A 19,925-nucleotide genomic window follows, 5' to 3' on the forward strand; every position below is an offset into this window, starting at 1 on the left:
TTGAATATATATATTTTTAAAGCCAACATTTGTAACTCAAATCTTTGCTTCTGGGGGGTCCCTGAAACAAAACATTTTGAGATGAGGGTCTCTGCGGCCAAATATTTATCAAAAAATGTTTTCTAAATCCTAACCGTATGTTGCTATATCAGTGGTGCTCCAACTTTTCCATGTCAAGGACCCCCAAAATGATATGTATTTGGCCGCGGATCCCCATCTCAAAATATGTTCCAGGGACCCCCCCAGAAGCACAGATCGGAGTCAATTTTTTTCGCAAGCAGGCATTGTCTGCAAGCATGCATGGGAGTGGAACCAGTGCCCAAGCACCTACTGGACTGCATTCATAGGACAAAGTGCCCTTTTTATACCTACTGTGCACAAGCCATTTTTTCAAGGGAATATGTCAGTACATCAGCTATTTTCATACTCTGATCTACAAGCTCACAATGCATCGTGACATGGTGTGAGCTCGTAGTCGTAGTTCTGTTTTTTTTTTATTATGAATTTGTTTTGAATTTCTTATCCAAATGCCCAAAATAGGAACGCCAGAATGAACGTTGAAACTGGGTAATTGATGGAGAATAACCTCCAGAAAACAATATTACACTAAAAACATAACGTCACTGTCAGGCAGAAACCTTGTATCATTTTTTTTTCATAAATGAATACCCTATACTTCATGGTACAAGAGTGTGGCACAAAAGAAGCAAAAATAGCTGCGACACACAATCGACATAGTTTCCATCCAACAGCGACAATAAGCTCAACACACATTTCTACATGGGATAGTGGCACCAGTCACCCCCCCCCCCCCTCTCTCTCAACAACCCCTCCCTGCGCACCCACCCCACCCTCTCTCCAGTCTAGCTCTGTGCCCAAACCCCAAGGGACATGGACTGTGCCCATTTTCATATCTAAGCCAGCCCCTTCCAGCCTACGCTGCACCCCCAACCCCCACTGTCATCTCCTCCCATCCCCCCCCTCTCTTTCCATCAGATATGCTGCACCCCCCTGTACAGTCCCCCCCCCTCCACTTTCCCCCTCCCTCCGTCTTGTCTGTCTGTCCTGCCCTTAAATCTGAGGGTGCATGGCAAGAGTTCATTGAAAGGAAACACACACACACACACACACACACACACACACACACACACACACACACACAAGGCAGTCTGTCGAGCACATGCAGGGTATTGCCCATTAGTATGAAAGTTTGATGGGCCTGTCTGCCCGTGTTAGAGGAAAGGGGCAGTGTGAGACAAAGATTGTGTGTGTGTGTGTGTGTGTGCGTGCGTGCGTGCGTGCGACCTCTAGCAATAAGCAAAAAGCACTCTGCATACGGTCTCTTGTTGAGAGAGAGAATGCACATTGAGAACAACACACACACAAACACCTTGTTTAAACATGTCTGCACTACAACCAGAAAGAACAGAGAGAAAACACCGACTCAGTTTCATCATCAGTCCTCCCATATGTACACACACACACACACACACACGCGAGGGAAAAGAACTGCTAGCTCCCTGCAGAAACACATTCTGCACAGCTCCATGGCTGCTATTACATTCTGCAATGTTCACCGTGCAGGGACCACACACACCCTCCCAATCCATTTTGACTGTGTCCACATCCGGCACACATGAAGCACACACGTGCACGCATGTGCAGATTGCATGTGCGATTGTGCGTGCACACACACAATTGCATGTGCGATTGTGCGTGCACACACACACACATACGCACAGTACAAGCTGGACACACACGCACCCAGTACAAACTGGACACACACGCACACACAGTACAAACTGGACACACACACACACATACACACACAGTCACGCACACAGTACAGACTGGACACACACCCTTGAAGCATTGGGAATAGACACACCCTCAAACATTCTATTTCACTCTGTCCACACTTGGAACACACAACCCCTCGCAAACACACACACACACAGGAAGTGTGGAGAGCAGCTGTTCTGGTTTCCCCGTCAACACTGAGGCACAGAAAACCAAAATAAAGACAGGGCCGAGCCCAGAGAGAGCAATCTAACTAACACACACACTCACACGTGCACACTGAGAAATAAGCCTAAAACTGGCAGTCATTCTCTCAAACGCTAATGAACGTTAAACAGTGTTAATTTATCCATTTGCGACTCTAAGAGCGTGCACACATAGGACCAAATGGACATTGATGGGTCCATTTGGTTCTATTTGTACACTCCCTGCCTTAAACGAACACTATGGATTTTACTGTGTGCGTTGCTCCATGCTGGCACAATGGCTATTTGCCTTTACGGTTTCATTAATATTAGCAGTCATGCTTGTCTCTCTTTGAAAAAAAAAAAAAACATTCTGTCAACTAGATTTCAAAGCCCACTTCATTTCCTCCACTACCGTTCCTCCCTTCCGCCCCCCTCCTCCTCTTTCCCCTCCCTTCCTTCTTCCTCTCCCACCAACCAGGCCCACAGCTGGAGGTGAAATCATTAGCAATACCCCCTCCCTCACTGCTTTCCTTTCCTCTCTCCCTCCAAGGCTTCTGCAACCCCCCCCCCCCCCCCCATTACACACCCCCACACACTCACACCAGTATCCTGCCTCCTCCTTTTCCACCTCCTTCCTCCCTCTGTTTTTCTTTCTTTCGGTCCCCTCCTCATAATAGAGTCGGTTCTTTTTCCACGGGTATGCTCCTGTGACAATGTCTATTGATTATGGGAGTAGGACTTGGGTGATATACTTTTACCTTCACGCTACTGTACACAGTAAAACCCCCAGGGTTAATTTATGTATTGTAACTCAAGAGAGTACACAAATGTAACCTAAGGGGTCCATTTACGGGTCCATTTGGCTACATTTTAAATGAACACAGGGTTTTTACTGTGTGTGTTGGTTGGTATAGGATGTGCAGATAATGGGTAAGGATAGTTAAAACAACACTAATCAACAGCACTTGAATAATACCGTGTTTCCCAATTAAAATAGTGGATGAGGTTTATTCAGTGTTAAAAAAAAGAATCCCATTGGATTAGAAAGGCTAAATATCAGCATATTGTCTGTTTGCCCAACTACCAACCAGATCAAAATGGTTTGAATGCGATGCGACAGTGCGGACTAGCCAACACCAACTCGGGATTCCTGAATTCGCTGCCCTCTACAACCTCCTGTCTAGCATCGGGGTGTTGAGCTCTGCGGTGTTGTTAGCTCTGCTGTCATGCGGCAGTGTGTCTTCGTAGGTGGTGCGCCTCTTTCCCCTCCTATCTGTGCCTTGGGCTGGCTCCCACAGTGTCAGTTTGCTCGCCACTAGCTCTGGGTGCCTGAGGCAGCGCACGCTGTTTGTTTTCGAGATATCTTGTTTGGAACTAAAGTGTTTAGACAGACAGACTGACCAACCTAGGCCTAGCCATCCTTAGAGCCCCACAAGTAGCGGGGCTAAAAAATAATAAGTAGGGGAAAAAAGAAGAAAAACAGGGTTATAATTTTATATTGGGAGTTGGGAATCTCCATTAACAGGACTTTGTGAGGATCACAGAACCCTCCTCCATGACATATTTTCATGCTGCAACACAGCTCCTCTTCTGTTTAAACAGCTATGACTTCAGTGTGGAAACATGAAAATCACATTCTGTGTATGTCATACACCACTAGGAAACAGTAAGGCTATGCGTGTGTGTGTGTGCGCACGCTTACAGGGGGGGGATTGGTGCGCATGATCATCCATTCACTCAGCTGATGGAGACTTTCCTCTAATATCTGAGTGAGGCCGTGACCCTGGTCAGTCACTATGATTCCATACATTCTATAGATTTAAGTGAAGTTAACCCTGAATTCAAAGCTCTATTCTGTGGAGTGTGCACGTGCTTTTAATACAAAATAAACACAGTCTTAAAGACCTGCTAGCAGCACCCACTAGAGGCTGTGCTGCTCATTACACCTAACCAGACTGAAGTGGTTTGAATGGGGTCAAATTTGCCAAGTTCCAATACCTTAATTTCTTTCTGCCTCCTTGCCTTCTATGCACCCCATCCTCCAGCATAAGCCGGAAATCGGTCACATTCCCAAATGTTAATTTGCTTTTGGAGGAGCCGAGAGCGAGGAGACTCCCCAAGCCACTTGAAGCGAGATCTGGCGAGCGTACATGAAGTGAAGTGTTCATGTCCTCCTTTGCTGAAGTGTCTTTATCAGAATACATCGTGTATAGTATCTCCTCCTCCACATGACAACCCTCCGGGCTTTAGAGTGGTAACTAATTGCCGTCGCTTCAAAATGACGCTAACTTAGCGTGGCGCGTTTCAATTCCTTAAAGTGAACCCAATCGATTCCTCCGCCCTCGCCTCTCCTCCTCGTTATCCGGAGTTCGGAGGATCCGAGGATGGAAGTTTGAGTAATGGAATTTGACTACTGCATTTCTTACGAGCCTCAAGCTCTTGTTACTGGGGCTAAATGTTAAAGAAAAAAAGACAGAAAAAGTTGACATTTGGCCTAAATGTGCCACTAGAGGAAAGGTCACATGGGGTCATTCAAATGGCAACAGTTCATCCTTTGGTGAGCATTAATGTGCTCAGCCGGTTTCCTCTAGTGCCCTTGAGGGTGGCACTAGAGGACTGAAATCAGCAGGATTCATCCTCCGGGCAGTGTGAAGGTGCGCAGCAAATTCCATGGCAATCCAGCCTGCTCTGGGACCAAAAAGTGTTGGGTGGACCAACAAACCGCGTGTGCGTGCATGTGTCTCTCTCTTACCTTGTCGCTCTCATCTCCATATGCGTGGTCAGGGTGACAGTGGTAGGCCCCTCCAATGGCTCCTAAACAGAGAAGAACAGAGGAGGATCACTCACACACCAAGATTACATGACTACTACTACTTCTATTCACCGTTTAAGCCTGGTGGTTGGAATGTAACCCGACCACCTGTGAACCGTAACTTGGTTTACAATGGACGGGACTCACAGAAGGATACCACCCATCTCATCCACCAAACACAGCGGCTGGCTACTCCCAAAACACCCCCAATTTCAATTTTTTGAATCCAACTCCCATCTTGTCTTGCATGTCTCTCCTCTCTCTGGCCTTGGTTTCCCATCTCTCTACTACTAAATATAGCAATAAAGTATAAAATGCCAAAAGTAAATATTTTAATTAAATTCAGAAGCAAGTGCCTGACTAGTGGTGTTCTGAAAGTTCCTATCTTCATTTCAGCCCAGTTAAGAGAAGCAGCTCTTCAGAACAGGACTGCTATGTGAATTGTTGATCAAAATATTTTAATCCATAAAAACTAGTCAAGAGCCATTACGGAATCAGACCGTTGAGAAGGAATTGTTAAGGAACCGGAATTGTTCAAATCCAAAAGGATCCCAACCCTATCTATGTCTGAATTTGATTGGCCTAGCCTATTGTTTTCAAACCTATTCACCGACTTAAATCCAATCCAAGTAAATCCAATCTCTCTGGCTCTTAACAGGGAAAATAAACTCAATCTTCTCTTCAGGCTGGCTAGGACTAATATTTTGGCCACTGTATGTTGCCTTGATCCACATACATTTAATCCCTTTGTTATTGTTGTTGTCCAACACAATTGAAAAACAACAATGTAAACCCACAACAGAATGTTTGTGACAGATGGTAAAAGGTGCGTGTGAACGAGTGTGAAAGAGAGATAGAGCAAACAACACTAAAGGAGACCGAGTGAAATACATATGGTATAGTCTCGTCTCTAAAATCGGAGGCTTGAGTACACACACACAAACGAACACACACACACAGAGTAAACACAGTAATCCTGGATTAGAGGAGCTTTCTGATGATACCGCTGCTTGCATCACCACTAAGACTTTTACTCTTTTTGTTTTTCGTCCCTATCCTTTCATCTTCTTATCATCAATTCCATTTGGCTTGGTTTTTGTTTTTCCCTTTGTTTGTCGGGAAGTAGCACCGTTTGCTGGGGACGTCCCCGCCACAGATGGTGGCCGTGGTCTATCTACCCTTGGCTTCCACAGTGTGCACTCCCCAAGGGCACACCAGACAGTTCATACCTACCATCACAATATACGGACAGTAAAGAAAGATGCAAACAGCCTTTTTAATAGCATTCTCTACTGTCGGCGGTTTGTTTTGATTTTTTCTTTTCTTTCCTGCTCACAGTTCCTCCCTTTGAAGAGGATCTGTGATTGACGACAAAGAGTGTGTGCGTGTCTGTGTTTAGAGAGAGAGAGAGAGAGAGACAGAAGGGGGGAAAAGATTGAACTGAATCTCTCAGTACTGAAACCATCCTTCCTCTCGCATTCCCAATCCCTAGAGTATGCAAAAATAAAGGGTATTGTAAAATGTTTTGGCAAGTAAGGCTTATACTATTAACGTGGTGGGATGGGTAAAAAATTACAGGCCATGTTCCCAAATTTGATTTGAAATGGTACATCGGTGAGGCATTCAAGAAGCTCAGCTACAGAATATAGTGCTTCCCTGTGCAAACACTCATGCGCCGTCACTCACAATGGGCCCCAAAAAGACATAAATAAATAAAAGCCCCTTCCTTGCCTCATTGTCAAGAAGACTCTGGGGCGAATCGAGTCAGAGATGAGTCATTCACGCCGAGTCACTCACTCTATAGGCGGCAAACACAGGAGAAGCCACAGGACAGGTTTAAGGATGTTTAGCCCGTGTGGAATTTGGTTCAGCCTCAGAATAAGGCAGAAGGGCTGCATAGAGAGCCACGCTAGCTCGCTGTTCTGCCAGCGCTAAGCCCTAGTGCCATACAGTGTTAACCACTTAAACCCTATATACACTGCATTGACCGGTGATCCCTCCTCAGGGCTCTATACTGGGTTTGCTTCTTCTTTTCCTTCCAAGCCAAAGCTCTACGTCAAAAATGGCCGATCACACGAGCTCACACCCAGGCCCCGGAAAAGGGACGGTACGGTTTATGTGGTAGATCAGTGGTTCTCAAACCTTTACATTTCAAGAACCCCCCTCAACTCTGACAGTATACAAATGGAACCCTAACGGGTCCGTTTGGAACCGTGAGAGTCCCTGGACCCCACTTTGAGAACCACTGTGGTAGACAGACAAGAGGTAGGCCTTGCTAGGACCGCTAAAGAGACAGTACATGCACATGATGCTTCAGAGGTGTGTGTGTGTGTGTGTGTGTGTGTGTGTGTGTGTGTGTGTGTGTGTGTGTGTGTGTGTGTGTGTGTGTGTGTGTGTGTGTGTGTGTGTGTGTGTGTGTGTGTGTGTGTGTGTGTAAGAGCTAATAGGCAGGAGTGACCAGATTGAACACACTGGGACCAGTAGCTAAGCACAGAGAGCTCACAGAGCAGAGAATTCTCGAGGGGTACGCAGGATGATGGGATGAAACGATCAGTATTGGTAACACAAACACGCCGCAAAATGTTCCGTTTTAACCACTTACATCCGGTATACTTCAGGGATGTCTCTCAGGGATCTATTCTTCCAGCTTTTTTCCCCCTCTACACCAAATCTCTTCGTCAAAAATAGCTGAGCTATACAAGCTCAAAACGCGGTGCGTTGCGACGCGTTGTGAGCTTTGTAGATCGGCTATTTTTGGCAAATGTTCACCTATTAAGACATGGCCAAAATTGGGATGCAAGGTTTGAAGTGGTTCATTTAACTGTGAAAATGTACCCAAACAAAACCTTATGGGTTCGTTTGGGTTCATTATATTCCAGAGAAAGAAGTGGGAGGTACAGAGGAACATGTGAGACACAGGCATAGTGGTGGGGGAGGGGCCTTTAAGTAACAAGGAGACGTAAAGTCTTCTAAATTAATTAAATTGATTACAAAAAAGGAGAGACTAATGATGATAACTGGAAGAACAGAGTGTGAAAGAGAGAAAAGAGGAGGGAGAGAATGGGAGGGGGTAATTTGGAGGTGGGGGGGGGGCAAAAAGAAGGAAGTGGAGAAGGGGAAGGAGATGTGAACGACTGTGAAAAGGGTGAGAGAGCTGAGAGAGAATGAGAGGGGGGAGCATGAAGGATGGAGGAATGAGATGTGATAAGGGAGAACAGGGAAGAGGAGTGAGAGATCTAGAGAACACAGAGAGAGAGGGAGAGAGCGAGTGGGAGAGCAGGGTGGGGGTTGCGGCTTCCCCTCTTGACTGCTATTGATTTCCTGTAAGCCTGAGAGTGCATCAGCTATTTCTATCCATTTCCTCCACCTCTCCCCTCCTCTTTCACTCCCTCTCTCTCCCTCTCTCTCTCATCCCTCTCTCATCCCTCTCTCCACGTACTCACACCTCCTCCACCCTCCCTCCCTCCCTCCCTCCCTCCCCGCCCCTTTCTCACACTCTCCATCACTTCATCAACACCCCTCCCTCCAAACCCTCTCCCTATCTGCTGGCCTGTCCCTCTCTTCCTATGCGTGTGCGTGCATCTCTGGCTCCATCCACATCGTCTTGCTTACTCTTATCAAACCATCTCCCCCTGCCCACCACCAACCTCACTTTATCAAATCCACTCTCTCTAGCTATCTCTCCCTCTGCCTGTATCTCCCTCTCCCTCCTCTGCCTGTATCTCTCTCTCTCCATCTGCCTCTATCTCGCTCTCTCTGTATGCCCGATTCTCTCTCTCCCTCCTACTATCTCTCTCTCTCAACTACGCTAGCCTCTGCCTCTATCTCTTTCTGTCTCCACCTGTATCTCTCCCTCTGACTGCATGTCTCTCCACCTATATCTCTCTCTGTCTGCATATCTCTCTCTTCCGATGTCTTTCTTGTTCTGCCTCTATCACTTTCTCTCTGCATGTATCTCTTTTTCCCCTCTGCCTCAAAAACATTAATCCAGAGGAGATAAGGGATTGACAGATAATTCCATTGACAAACAGACACATGGATAGAGAGATAGAGAGACAAACAGATGGGAATTGCTTAACGCCATCATCATAGGTACAACAACGATGGCAAACAGCAAAAACGGACAGAAACATAACTTCACCCATCGAACTTGTATCAATTGTGCCAAAAATGCCTACGACAGACAGCAGAGAGCAAGAATGTAGCCTAGCATATGTTTATCTGCGAAACATACACACATGCAGAAACATACACACATGCAGAAACATACACACATGCAGTCATCACGTCAGCCCCCCTACCCCCCTGAACACATGTTCGAGCACATTTCACACCCCTAATGCAGAACGCAGTCAGCCAACATGCTGGCATACGAGAAGCTTCAAATAAGCATGTTATGCCTGGTCATTACATATCTAACACTACTTTATCTAACACAACTTTCAGCCTGGTATCCCTATTATGCAATTATAAAAGTATGTATGCATATATATGTCACATCGGTATTTCACCATTTTATTTTCACTATTTGTTGTAAGCCTAAGTATATAGGGCTTAATTGGTTAACGGAAACTTATATGTATATGGGTTCATATTGTATATGCTCATATCTGCCCCCTCCCCCTCCTCTTTATCTCCTTCATGGTTCTCCTTTTGCAGTTCTTCTCACTTCTCCATGTCACACTATGCCTTCACCAACACACCTCTCCCACCCAGCCCCCCTTGAGCAACAGATGTAACATGTAGATTAGAAACTCACCTCTGCATCTTTCATTATCAGAGAACCACACACGTCCTATTCTAAATGACCAAAGAGATACTATTGCTTGTTGCTCCACTCTTGACTCTTCTGCTATCCTCTCTTTCTGTTCTCCCTTTTGACCATCATCTCTCGGTGCAGTTATACAAGCAAGTTGGTCGGGTGACGCCACCGTGTGTGTGTGTGTGTGTGTGTCAGCGCTGATCCAGCTCCCAGCCCACCCAGGCAGCAAGTAAACAAGCCCCCCACACACACACCTCCAGAATTATGCACTGGTTGTGTGTGTATGTTGCACACACTCAAATGCTGCACAGCACGCACACGCACATGCAGACCTTCACACTTCATAGTCCTTCACTCCTTCTTCTGCTCCATCAGTGAAAGGCAAAAGTGAGAGTGTGTGCGGGCGAGAGTGTGTGCGGACGAGAGTGTGTGCGTGCGCGTATTGGACTAGCTTGTCATAAAGTGCATGTCGGTGTATGTTACAGTGTGTCAATATCAGTGGGTGAAATAACAGAATCACTGTGACATGGGAAAGCCACTTATTGTTCAAACAAAATATCCCATCAACCTGGCTCACAGAGGCCTATGCTGCACTGTTTGATCACTATAATCCTTACTTCATACAGTGAAGTCATTCTAATCATTGGAGGCAGACAGGCGAATACATGGGTCAGTCTGCCATGTTGTGGTGCCAATTGTGTGAGTGCCTCGCCCTCGGCTAATTCACTGAATCTATGAAGAGCTCTAAGGCTTGATTTTGTAAAGTAAACATTCTTGCCAATTCAATAATACTCAGTTGAGAAATGGTATTATCCATAGGCATTACCTCACAGCCCTATGTTAATGTATGTATCCATTGCTGCAGTGGAGCTGCCCAGTGAGCAACAGCATAACACTGTGATTGTACTGGCGAGTTCACACACACACTCTCAATGTGTGTATGTGTACGATTGTTAAGCAGTGTAGTGCTGAAAAAGCGCATGCATGCTCTTGTCAAACTGCCCCCCCCCAGACACACACAAACACACACACACACACACACACACACACACAGTCCCTTTATTAAGATGCCAGCTCTCTTTTTGAAAAGAAACTCCAACACCATATGGTTCTAATGAAAGGCCTGTGATTATCAGGTGATAATACCACTGTATCATTATATCTGCTGGGCCTGTGGCTCACGTCCCAAATCCTATTTGAAATGCAAAACCATTCTGACCTGAAAATTATTAACCAACTGGTGTCTGTCTCTCTTCAATGTCCACGGGGCTATATTGAATAAAGGCCAGTTACCATCAAAACAAACACATTGCTTTGAATCAACGGGTGTCGTGTCCACAACATTGTTTGGAACCACAATAGACTTATTTACTACTTCATCCAACACACCACACAACAACCGTGCAGTGGGGTTCTAAAAGTAGAGGGATGTGCATGCACAGACACACACACACACACACACTGCAGTGCCAATTCACTTTGCATAACGGTTACAACATAGACTACCAGAGGACACCAACTGAGAAGGAAAAGAGGAAGGAGTGAAGAGGAGGCTGTGTTGTAACAAGACAAGCAGATGCTGGACACACAAACTGTTGAGTTGACAGAATAGAACTCTGGGATTCCGAAAAAAAAGAAGAAAAAAAAGTAAGGGAGGGTGAGATCAGTGTGGTCTGTTCCACTGGCTGTGGTGAGAACCAACTCATCAATAGGGAAAGCAGAGGGAAGTGCGCCAAACAGCCGGAGGGGAGCAGCCAACCTCGCCCTCCCTCAGCCCAGCATCAAAAACCTCACTTTCCCTACACTCAAATTTACGGCCTCTAGTCTCTAATTCCTCCATTTCTTTCCGCACTGTGTGTGTGTGTGTGTGTGTGTGTGTGTGTGTGTGTGTGTGTGTGTGTGTGTGTGTGTGTGTGTGTGTGTGTGTGTGTGTGTGTGTGTGTGTGTGTGTGTGTGTGTGTGTGTGTGTGTGTGTGTGTGTGTGTGTGTGTGTGTGTGTGTGTGTGTGTGTGTGTGTGTGTCCATCAGCCCTCTCCCTATGCTCCTGCTTCACGTAGAGTAGACCATCCCCTCCCACCATCAGTCTTATTCCATGACACTCCCTCACTAATTTCCTTGTCTTGCTTAAAGCCCCCCACCACCACCATCTAACCCCTCCTCCACCACCATCTAATCATTCTCCCTCACCTCTATCTCTTGCTCACTCCATCTCCCACCAGCCCCCACGTCCTCTTCCTGGCCCGACTAACCCCAAATGTTCACGGAAATATGCCTCCCCTCCCTCTCTCTCTCTCTGTGTAAGCCCCCCTTCCTCCCTGTCGTTTCCGTTTTTGCACACTCACTAACTCTCTCACTGGCATGACCTCCCTCCTCCGGTCCACACTTTTCCAAAAGCGCTCTCCTGGCTTTGCCCTCGCCTTCCCCTCCGTCTCAAGGTCTCAGTTTACATGAGGGCAAATCGCATCCTTACATTGGGGAGTTTTTTGGGCAATTATGGAGGTGACTCGCTCTCTCTTCCCCATTTAGGTCGTCTTCTCCTGCTGACCGCAGTAGTAATTTGTAATTGTATACTATTTACTTCATTTGTAAAGTCGAGTTCCAAAGTAAATCGTGGAGTAAATTTTGTTAAAAGCTTTCTCTACAAATGCGAGGTGGTTGCCGGGGTGATGGGACAAAGGCAAGAGGGGGGGGAAGAAATTAAGAGCACATTTCCCCCTCTGATAATGGAGAGGATACACAGTGAGATCCTCAGTGTTCATTCATTTGCAACCAAATGCACCCTTACATTTGCACACTCTTGAGTTTAAAATGATTTAAGATTTTACTGTGTAGGAGTGGGTGGGAGCATCCATCCTTACGCCGTCCTGAGCAATCCAATAAAACAAAGCCGCCATCACACAAAAGCAAGGGAGGAGATGGACAGAGGTGAAACCCAGAGAGAAGGGGCCATAAAAGTGTGTGTGGGGGGGTCCCAAAACTGCAAGTAAAGAGGTCAGTTTGCAACAACATACACATTAAAATCCCCAGTGTTGTCCAACTCAAAGAGTGTATAACTCAAAGAGTGTGTACACTCTCCGATAGTGATGCGTTCGTGACGTTCGTGATCGATTCGTTCAATAGACTGATTCATTGCCGTGAACAGGAACGAACCAGTTCACTTCCTGAAACGGTTACGTTCACGCTTTCGTTCACGCCCCCCCGTCCCCTCCCCCCGTACACAGGACGGGAGGGCGGGCCGTTCCCGCGACAAACAGACAGCGGTGCGGTTGAGTTGTTTTTCATTAGACAATAGCGCTACTGAACGGTGAACGCGAACAAATCATTTGAACGGATCATTGCCGTGAACATGAACGAAATCGTTTGTTCACTGAAATGAACCGTTTTTTTACCACCACTACTCTCCGAGATACAAATGGACAAAAAAAACACTGGGGATTACATTTTACTGCATATTTTTGTGGGAGACAATTTGGCTTTATGGGGGAATAACTGCTCACATTTAACAGACAATTAATTAATATCCTTGCTCATGTACCATCACGGCCCAGTTTCGTAAACGCAATCTCAATTTCAGAACTTTCGGGGGCATTTTGGCCCCCGAAACACTGCGATAGGAGATACTACACTACAGGGGAGAGGAAACAAGGAAGATGGGGGGGGGGGGTTAGTGGCAGAAAGCAAGACATCATTAGCTTTCATGGCCAACGCAGGATGCAGGTGACTGGCGTGGGAAGAATACACCCGGCATCTCCTTCTCTCTCTCTCCCTCTTTCAAGACAAGCATGGCCCACTTTTGCAAGAGGGAAGGGGGCTGCCTTTATTCATAACAGTGTGTAGTGCAGGGTGAAGCCTAACTAGCCAGCTGCTTGGTTCTTGTCAGGGGATATTCAACCATCATTAGGCCTATGAGTGTACATCTATGGCTGTGATGACAACACACACTCCAATGAACCGAGCAAGCGGAGGGAGGCGCGGTCTTGTCTTTAGTGCTACCAAAAAGCTTGGGCTACAATAGTTTCACGATTCTGTACTCTCGCTGCAGTCCGACATTCTTATCTTATTACCGTCTACACACACACACACACACAGTACAAACATGCACACACTGTATATCGCTCCTCCTGCAGTATCACTGTTCTTTCCTGTGGCGAGTTTGCCAGTCTTTGACCGAATCTAGTACACTGTGTGTGTGTGTGTGTGTGTGTGTGTCTGTGTGTCTGTGTGTGTGTGTGTATGTGTTCCATAGCCAGTACCTCTCCCCCCCCCTCTGGATCGAAAGCCATTTGGATGGAAATACAATACAGCCATTCTGGCCATCAATTTGTGCTCTTATACATGTCATAGCCAAGCTACTGTGGCAGAGTACAACGTCACACTGGACCAATAAAAAAAACAGTTCAACTTCCTTGTTGGTACTGCGTAACTCTGGAAAGTCATGATATGGGGGGGACTTTTCTCCTAGCTTTTTGCATCTAACTTTTGAATCTTGGCAACTGTTCTCTCTTCTCTAAAGCCATCACTCCTCGCTGCCTTTTCCAGGCCTCTGGTCACACACAGCTTGGTTTCCCAGTGGCCTGCAAGCTTATACACAGCTAGACGTATGACACAAGCACTGCCTGGCAACCTGCAGGCTGGGAGTCCAGAAAGAGCCTTTGTGTGTGTGTGTCTGTGTGTGCGCGAGTTTAGCTGGGAATGGCTTTCTTTGACACTCACTCCACCAGACAGGTATTTCCAGTCTCAGTCTCCATTCATGGCTGCTCACTATAGATCTTACTCTCAAACACACACACACACACACACACACACACACACACACACACACACACACACACTCTCAAACAAACACACACACACACCTCTTTATGCAATACTGCATTTCATTACATATTAGTTGCTCAATTGAAAGCAAGATATAGCCCTGGCCTACAGTTATCACTAAACCCAGACTAAGCCCTATCCTGAGCAGACCACACTTCCCTTAAAGTGAAAATCCACCCTAAAATAGAATAGAATTACTTAATATTTTGAGCATTAACAACACTCATCCAAAAGCCAATAAATCTAGTGCCTGCCTAATAAAGGGGATGCAATGTTTGAGTTTTTACATACAGCACACATCAGCTTAATCCATGTGTAGCTGTAGCATTAGTAGAACATGTAACTCGCTGCTACTGAAAGTGAATATTAATAAACACTAAACAGTTACTGTAACTACTGTTACTATGGGTACCATGCCCAAAGCTGCTGTCCCATTCACATCTTCTGCTCCAGAGCCTTTTCCCCCTCTCTGTCGTTTTGGTGGCACAATAGAAGAAGTAGTACAAAATGCTAAATGAGTAATCAGGAATCAGAGCTAAGTTGACATTTCTGGAAAATGCAAAGGGGATGGCAAATATGATTTCAAAAAGTCAAAAAGAGACGCCCCTATTAGTTGGCCGATGTGTACCGGGTACACCTTGACCCGTATTGTGTACCCGGCCGGCACACATTGTGTATGTGTACATTTGAACTTTCCTTTAAAGCAGAGAAATGTCAGGGACATTTCACTGACTTTGATTAAAGATGTCTTATGTTTGTCTTTGCTGGGTACGAGCAGATTGAACCCTACCGGTCTTCAAAACAAGCTGACTGATTCCACAAGTCAAAAGGCTTGGTAGCTTTGTGTTCATCTTCAGGTGAATACAAGGCTTTCCTATGGAATCTTAACTGTGGTCTATCTATGGTCGTTGGCTCACTGCACTGCAGTCACACAATGTTAAAGAGCTCTCACAATGCACATCATTCAGATCTAGATCTTAGATTTCTTCTATCGTAGTAATATTGGGGATGTCCCTCTCTTTGAATCAGAATATGTTTCTACCGTGCACACAGAAAACTCCATTGCCTACCCTCTTTCACATGATATATGGCATTTGGTAGATGCTTTTATCTATAGTACCATTAATGTGACTATGGGTTGTACCAGTGTGGGAATCAACCCCTAACTGTAGCAATGACAGTAGAGGAACCTCTGCGTCGGGTACCTAACTTACGTAATGTATTCGCCTGTCACAGTTTTTTGTGTACTTTAAGGATGATAATAAAACAGACTGTGCTTGATTCAGACACATTATGTAAACCAAACCTTGTAGACACACATTTTGCAGACTGCAATGCCAGTCAACATTTGACTAACTATAAAAAGACACGTCACAGGGTCCCTTATTCAAGACAGTCCCTATGGGGCTAACTATTTGCAGCAGTTCACCAAGCTTAGAAAGCTAGCCCTAACCACATCACACACTGCTGTTGTTCATTTACCTACTCTTATGTATTAATGGTGCTGTACATCCAAGCTGCAGTTCTGTGGCAAGCACATAAAACACCCTGTCTAATTGGTATATAACTAATCTCTCTCTCTCACACACACACACACACACACACACACACACACACACACACACACACACACACACACACACACACACACACACACACACACACACACACACACACACACACACACACACACACACACACACACACACACTGTCTCTCTCTCTCTCTGACACACACACCATTGCCATGCCAACCCTGATACCCCCCTCCCCATCAGACGTCGCCTCGCCTTGCACAGCACATTAAAACAGCTTGACTACTCCTCTATGCTGGGTCTGCGTTTAGCAGCAGAAAAGGCAAGTCTGACGAAACGCATGGCCCCTATGTTCCTGGGTCAATGGAAACAGAGACACACACACACACACACAAAACCAGTGTTACTGCTCAGTCAGAGCTCAATGTGACATTTACCTGCTGCCGAGATGTGGTGGTGGTGGTGTGCCCCGGGGGCCGCCGAAAGCCTCTGGACCCCGGAGGAGCCGTTATTTCCGGGGGCTCTACTGTGCTGGTTCTCCGGGTAGTTGCTGTGAGCTCCAAGTGGTGCGCACACAGTGCCGTGCTGCTGCTGATGCTGCTGCTGCTGGTGGTGGTGGTGATGGTTTGATCCCATTACTCCACTACCGGCCATAACATTCCCACTACCGTACTGCTGGTAAAACCCAGATCGGGATCGCGAACGAGTCCTCGGGGGCTCCATGGCCATTTGGTGGTGGTGGGGTTGGTGATGATGATGGGGGTGGAGGGGGTGGAAGAGGAAAGCGGGGGTCGTGGTGGGAGGGGAATGCGGCGGGGTGCCGCCGGCGGTGGAGCCGGGCTGTACAAAGCCCCTAGCACCGCTCTGGCTGTAACCAAAGCCCCCGAGTCCTCTGCCGCCCCCCTCCGCGCCCCCGTATTCTGTCCGCTCCGGCGCGCCGGCCACCCCCGCCTCGTCGAACAGATCAGCCCCTTTAGGCACCGGCTCGGGGGTCGTGGCGGGCAGCCGGGGGTAGATTCTGGCCTCCTGAGTCCTTGGTTGTCCAGCGGCTGCGATTGGCATTTCCTTTCGGGGGATTTCCTCTCTCTTTCTTTCTTTTCTGCCCCCCTTTTTTTCCCCTCTTGTTTCCTCTTCACAGAAAAGATAAAACTTCTTTAGACCCTGTTAAAAAAACACACAAAACTTAAGTTTAAGACTAAAACATGAATATATATATATAACCCAGCAAACACGTTTAATGTGTCGACCGACCGAGGAGATTTTTTTTTAAAGCAACTACAGTCGCGAAACGGAACGGAACGACGTTTAACTTTTAAAGTCACATCTTTGTTTATTTATTTGGATATGTAAATCAACGTAACGTCTGGGTACTTCCCAGAACTTTGACGAGCTAGCAGCAGCGGCAGCCTGAGCCCACCACCACCAGTAACCGGAAGACTCGCCCCAAAACACGCGCGCCGCCATTTTTTTTTTTCGCCGAACGCTCACCCCCAGCGGTTCTTGTATTCTTTCATTTGTTTTACTAAGGATAAGGTCAGAAATAAGTTTAGAGTTAGGCATAGTTTTACTGAGGTTAAGTAAAACCTAACCTAACCTTAGGAATAAGGTTAGGTTTAGGCATAGTTTTACTGAGGTTACGTTTAGGAATAAGGTTAGGTTTTATGCATAGTTTACTGAGGTTACGTTTAGGAATAAGCTTAGGTTTAGGCATAGTTTACTGAGGTTACGTTTAGGAATAAGCTTAGGTTTATTTATGTATAGTTTACTGAGGTTACGTTTAGGAATAAGGTTAGGTTTTTTACATAGTTTACTGAGGTTACGTTTAGGTTTTTGACATAGTTTACCGAGGTTACGTTTAGGAATAAGGTTAGGTTTTTGACATAGTTTACTGAGGTTACGTTTAGGAATAAGGTTAGGTTTTTGACATAGTTTACTGAGGTTACGTTTAGGAATAAGGTTAGGTTTTTGACATAGTTTACTGAGGTTACGTTTAGGAATAAGGTTAGCTTTAGGCATACTTTACTGAGGTTACGTTTAAGAATAAGGTTAGGTTTTAGGCATAATTTACTGAGGTTACGTTTAAGAATACCAGGTGGCGACCGTTCCGAGATCGCCGGATTTCCCCCGTGGCGACTGTGTTTTGGGGCGATGCGTTTTGGTATTCACCAGCAGCACAACCCCAGTTCCCGAAACCGAGGAGCCACTGACTGACTAACGCTGAATATGGAAGAAATCACTCACCTCGGTACTTTTACACACCTACACACACACACAATCGTGGGTGTGAGCTCGAGAGAAAAAACACCGGCCCGTTGGATAAATAAATAAATAACAACACGTTTCTCCAACATGAAGCTCGTGTTCCGTTTAAAGCCGTTCAAAAATAAATCCACAAGCATCCAGAAGCCACGGCTCTCTCTCTCTCTCTCTCTCTCTCGGTAGCAGCGTTAAGCTAACGCTAGCGCATAGCATACGATGGTAAACAGGATCCAGTAGATCAACTCTCCGGCTCCACAGCGATCTAAAGAGACCCCGCGGCGGGGCTGCTTCTCAACAGCAGCGATCACGTTCCCCCACGTTCAGTTTAACGGAAACTTCGGGCACTTTATCAGCTTTTTAAACTTGTTTCGATCAGTCCTGCCCTGCCGTATTAATGTCGTTTATTTATGAACCCCTCCTCCTCTCCAACCTCCCCCCACCAACACACACACACACACACACACGTCCACCCACGCCTCGATTCCCTTTAAACGGCTCGGTTAATGAGGAACACAAATATGCGGTTCCTGTCCATGTGTAAAACACGTATAAATCCACGGCGAGAGGGGTTCGATTGTTCATCGGTTGGGGTTTCTTTCTCCGTCGCAAAAAAGAGTGACAAAAAAAACAGCCAAACACGCAAGAATAACCGTAGATAAAAAGTGATCAACCCTCAAATTACAAAGGAAAGAACGCTGATCAGATAAATGACTCAGTGTCCATTCAAACTAGTTGAATTAAAAACCATTCAGAACTTACCGTCACAACTTCCCTTCGCTCTCTCTAGTCTCTAAACACTGAACTCCTGACTCGGATCCGTCGATAAATATTTTGAGCCGTGTGTGTATGTGCTTGCGGCGCGCGTGTACGCGCCCCGTGTTCGCTCGGTGTCAGCGTGAAATGTGACAGACCGTCAACGCTCCAGTCGGATTTCAGCCAGGCGCGACGCATCGAAGCCAGATCGCAGTAAAGTGTTTACTGCTTGGATCTCCTCCACACACACACACACACACACAGTGACACACCAGACGCCGCTCACACGCAAATACCGAGGAGAATGCGTTATTGCTAGACGTTGAATAGCAACTTTTAAAACGCCTGCCCCTCGTTTATTCCACGATTTAAGAGTGTATTCTGGTGGAGTGGATATGCCCATGATTCGGAATTCGATTAGTGTTGCCTGGGAATATCGAACGCTATGGATAGCAGAGAGAGAGAGAGAGAGGCAGGAGCAGGAGGGCCTTTAAATTATTTATTTCACAGGCCTTCCAAATGCAGCTGTTTCCTTTGGACTCTCAAGTTTGTTTTGAAAATAAATATATTACACGTCTGAAAACTTTAACTCCGATTTGCGTTGTGTGTTTGGGGGGGGGGGGGGGGGGGGGCTCAGAGAAAAGGCTAGGAAATTAAAATGACAAGAATGTAAAGTGGGCTAAGTCTATTTAGCCTATATGCCTGGGACAATGTATGAGAAATTGATATTTTTTCTTGTTCTCTTCTCCTAACAAAACAGCACAGATGTGTACATTTTGTGGCTGTATCTCTTCTTACAAAACCCCACACTCCTCAGCAAGAGCATAGATATGAAAATGACACTTTTGTGCCTTTACATCATAGCCTCTGACTTAGGAGTTGAGGTGCCTACGTGCCTACGGTGCAAAGCCAGGCCTTGTAAATGGTGTGACATTCTGCATGGCTTTCATAAATAAACCAGAGACACAAAATGATCACGAACACAGGACAGGACATACC

General features: G+C 46.2%; 1 protein-coding gene across 2 annotated transcripts in view; it reads right to left on the minus strand.

Moving 5' to 3' along the window:
* rnf38 (ring finger protein 38) overlaps positions 1-19,058 on the minus strand; it is a 31,851-nt gene extending 12,793 nt beyond the window's left edge. The window contains exons 1-3 of one of the 2 annotated variants that reach the window (XM_080445405.1): positions 18,933-19,058; positions 16,352-17,075; positions 4,741-4,802 (exon numbers count right to left, since the gene is read on the minus strand). In XM_080445405.1, coding sequence (XP_080301531.1) covers positions 4,741-4,802; positions 16,352-16,976 — 687 coding nt within the window. In that variant the 5' untranslated portion in view covers positions 16,977-17,075; positions 18,933-19,058. Of the gene's footprint in view, positions 1-4,740; positions 4,803-16,351; positions 17,076-18,155; positions 18,282-18,932 lie in introns of those variants that run through there. The other variant, XM_080445406.1, reaches the window with a different exon arrangement.
* Positions 19,059-19,925: the final 867 nt, after the last annotated feature.

The sequence above is a fragment of the Gymnoscopelus braueri genome (genome assembly GCF_963280865.1).
Source record: "Gymnoscopelus braueri genome assembly, chromosome: 2".
Taxonomy (NCBI): Eukaryota; Metazoa; Chordata; class Actinopteri; order Myctophiformes; family Myctophidae; genus Gymnoscopelus; species Gymnoscopelus braueri.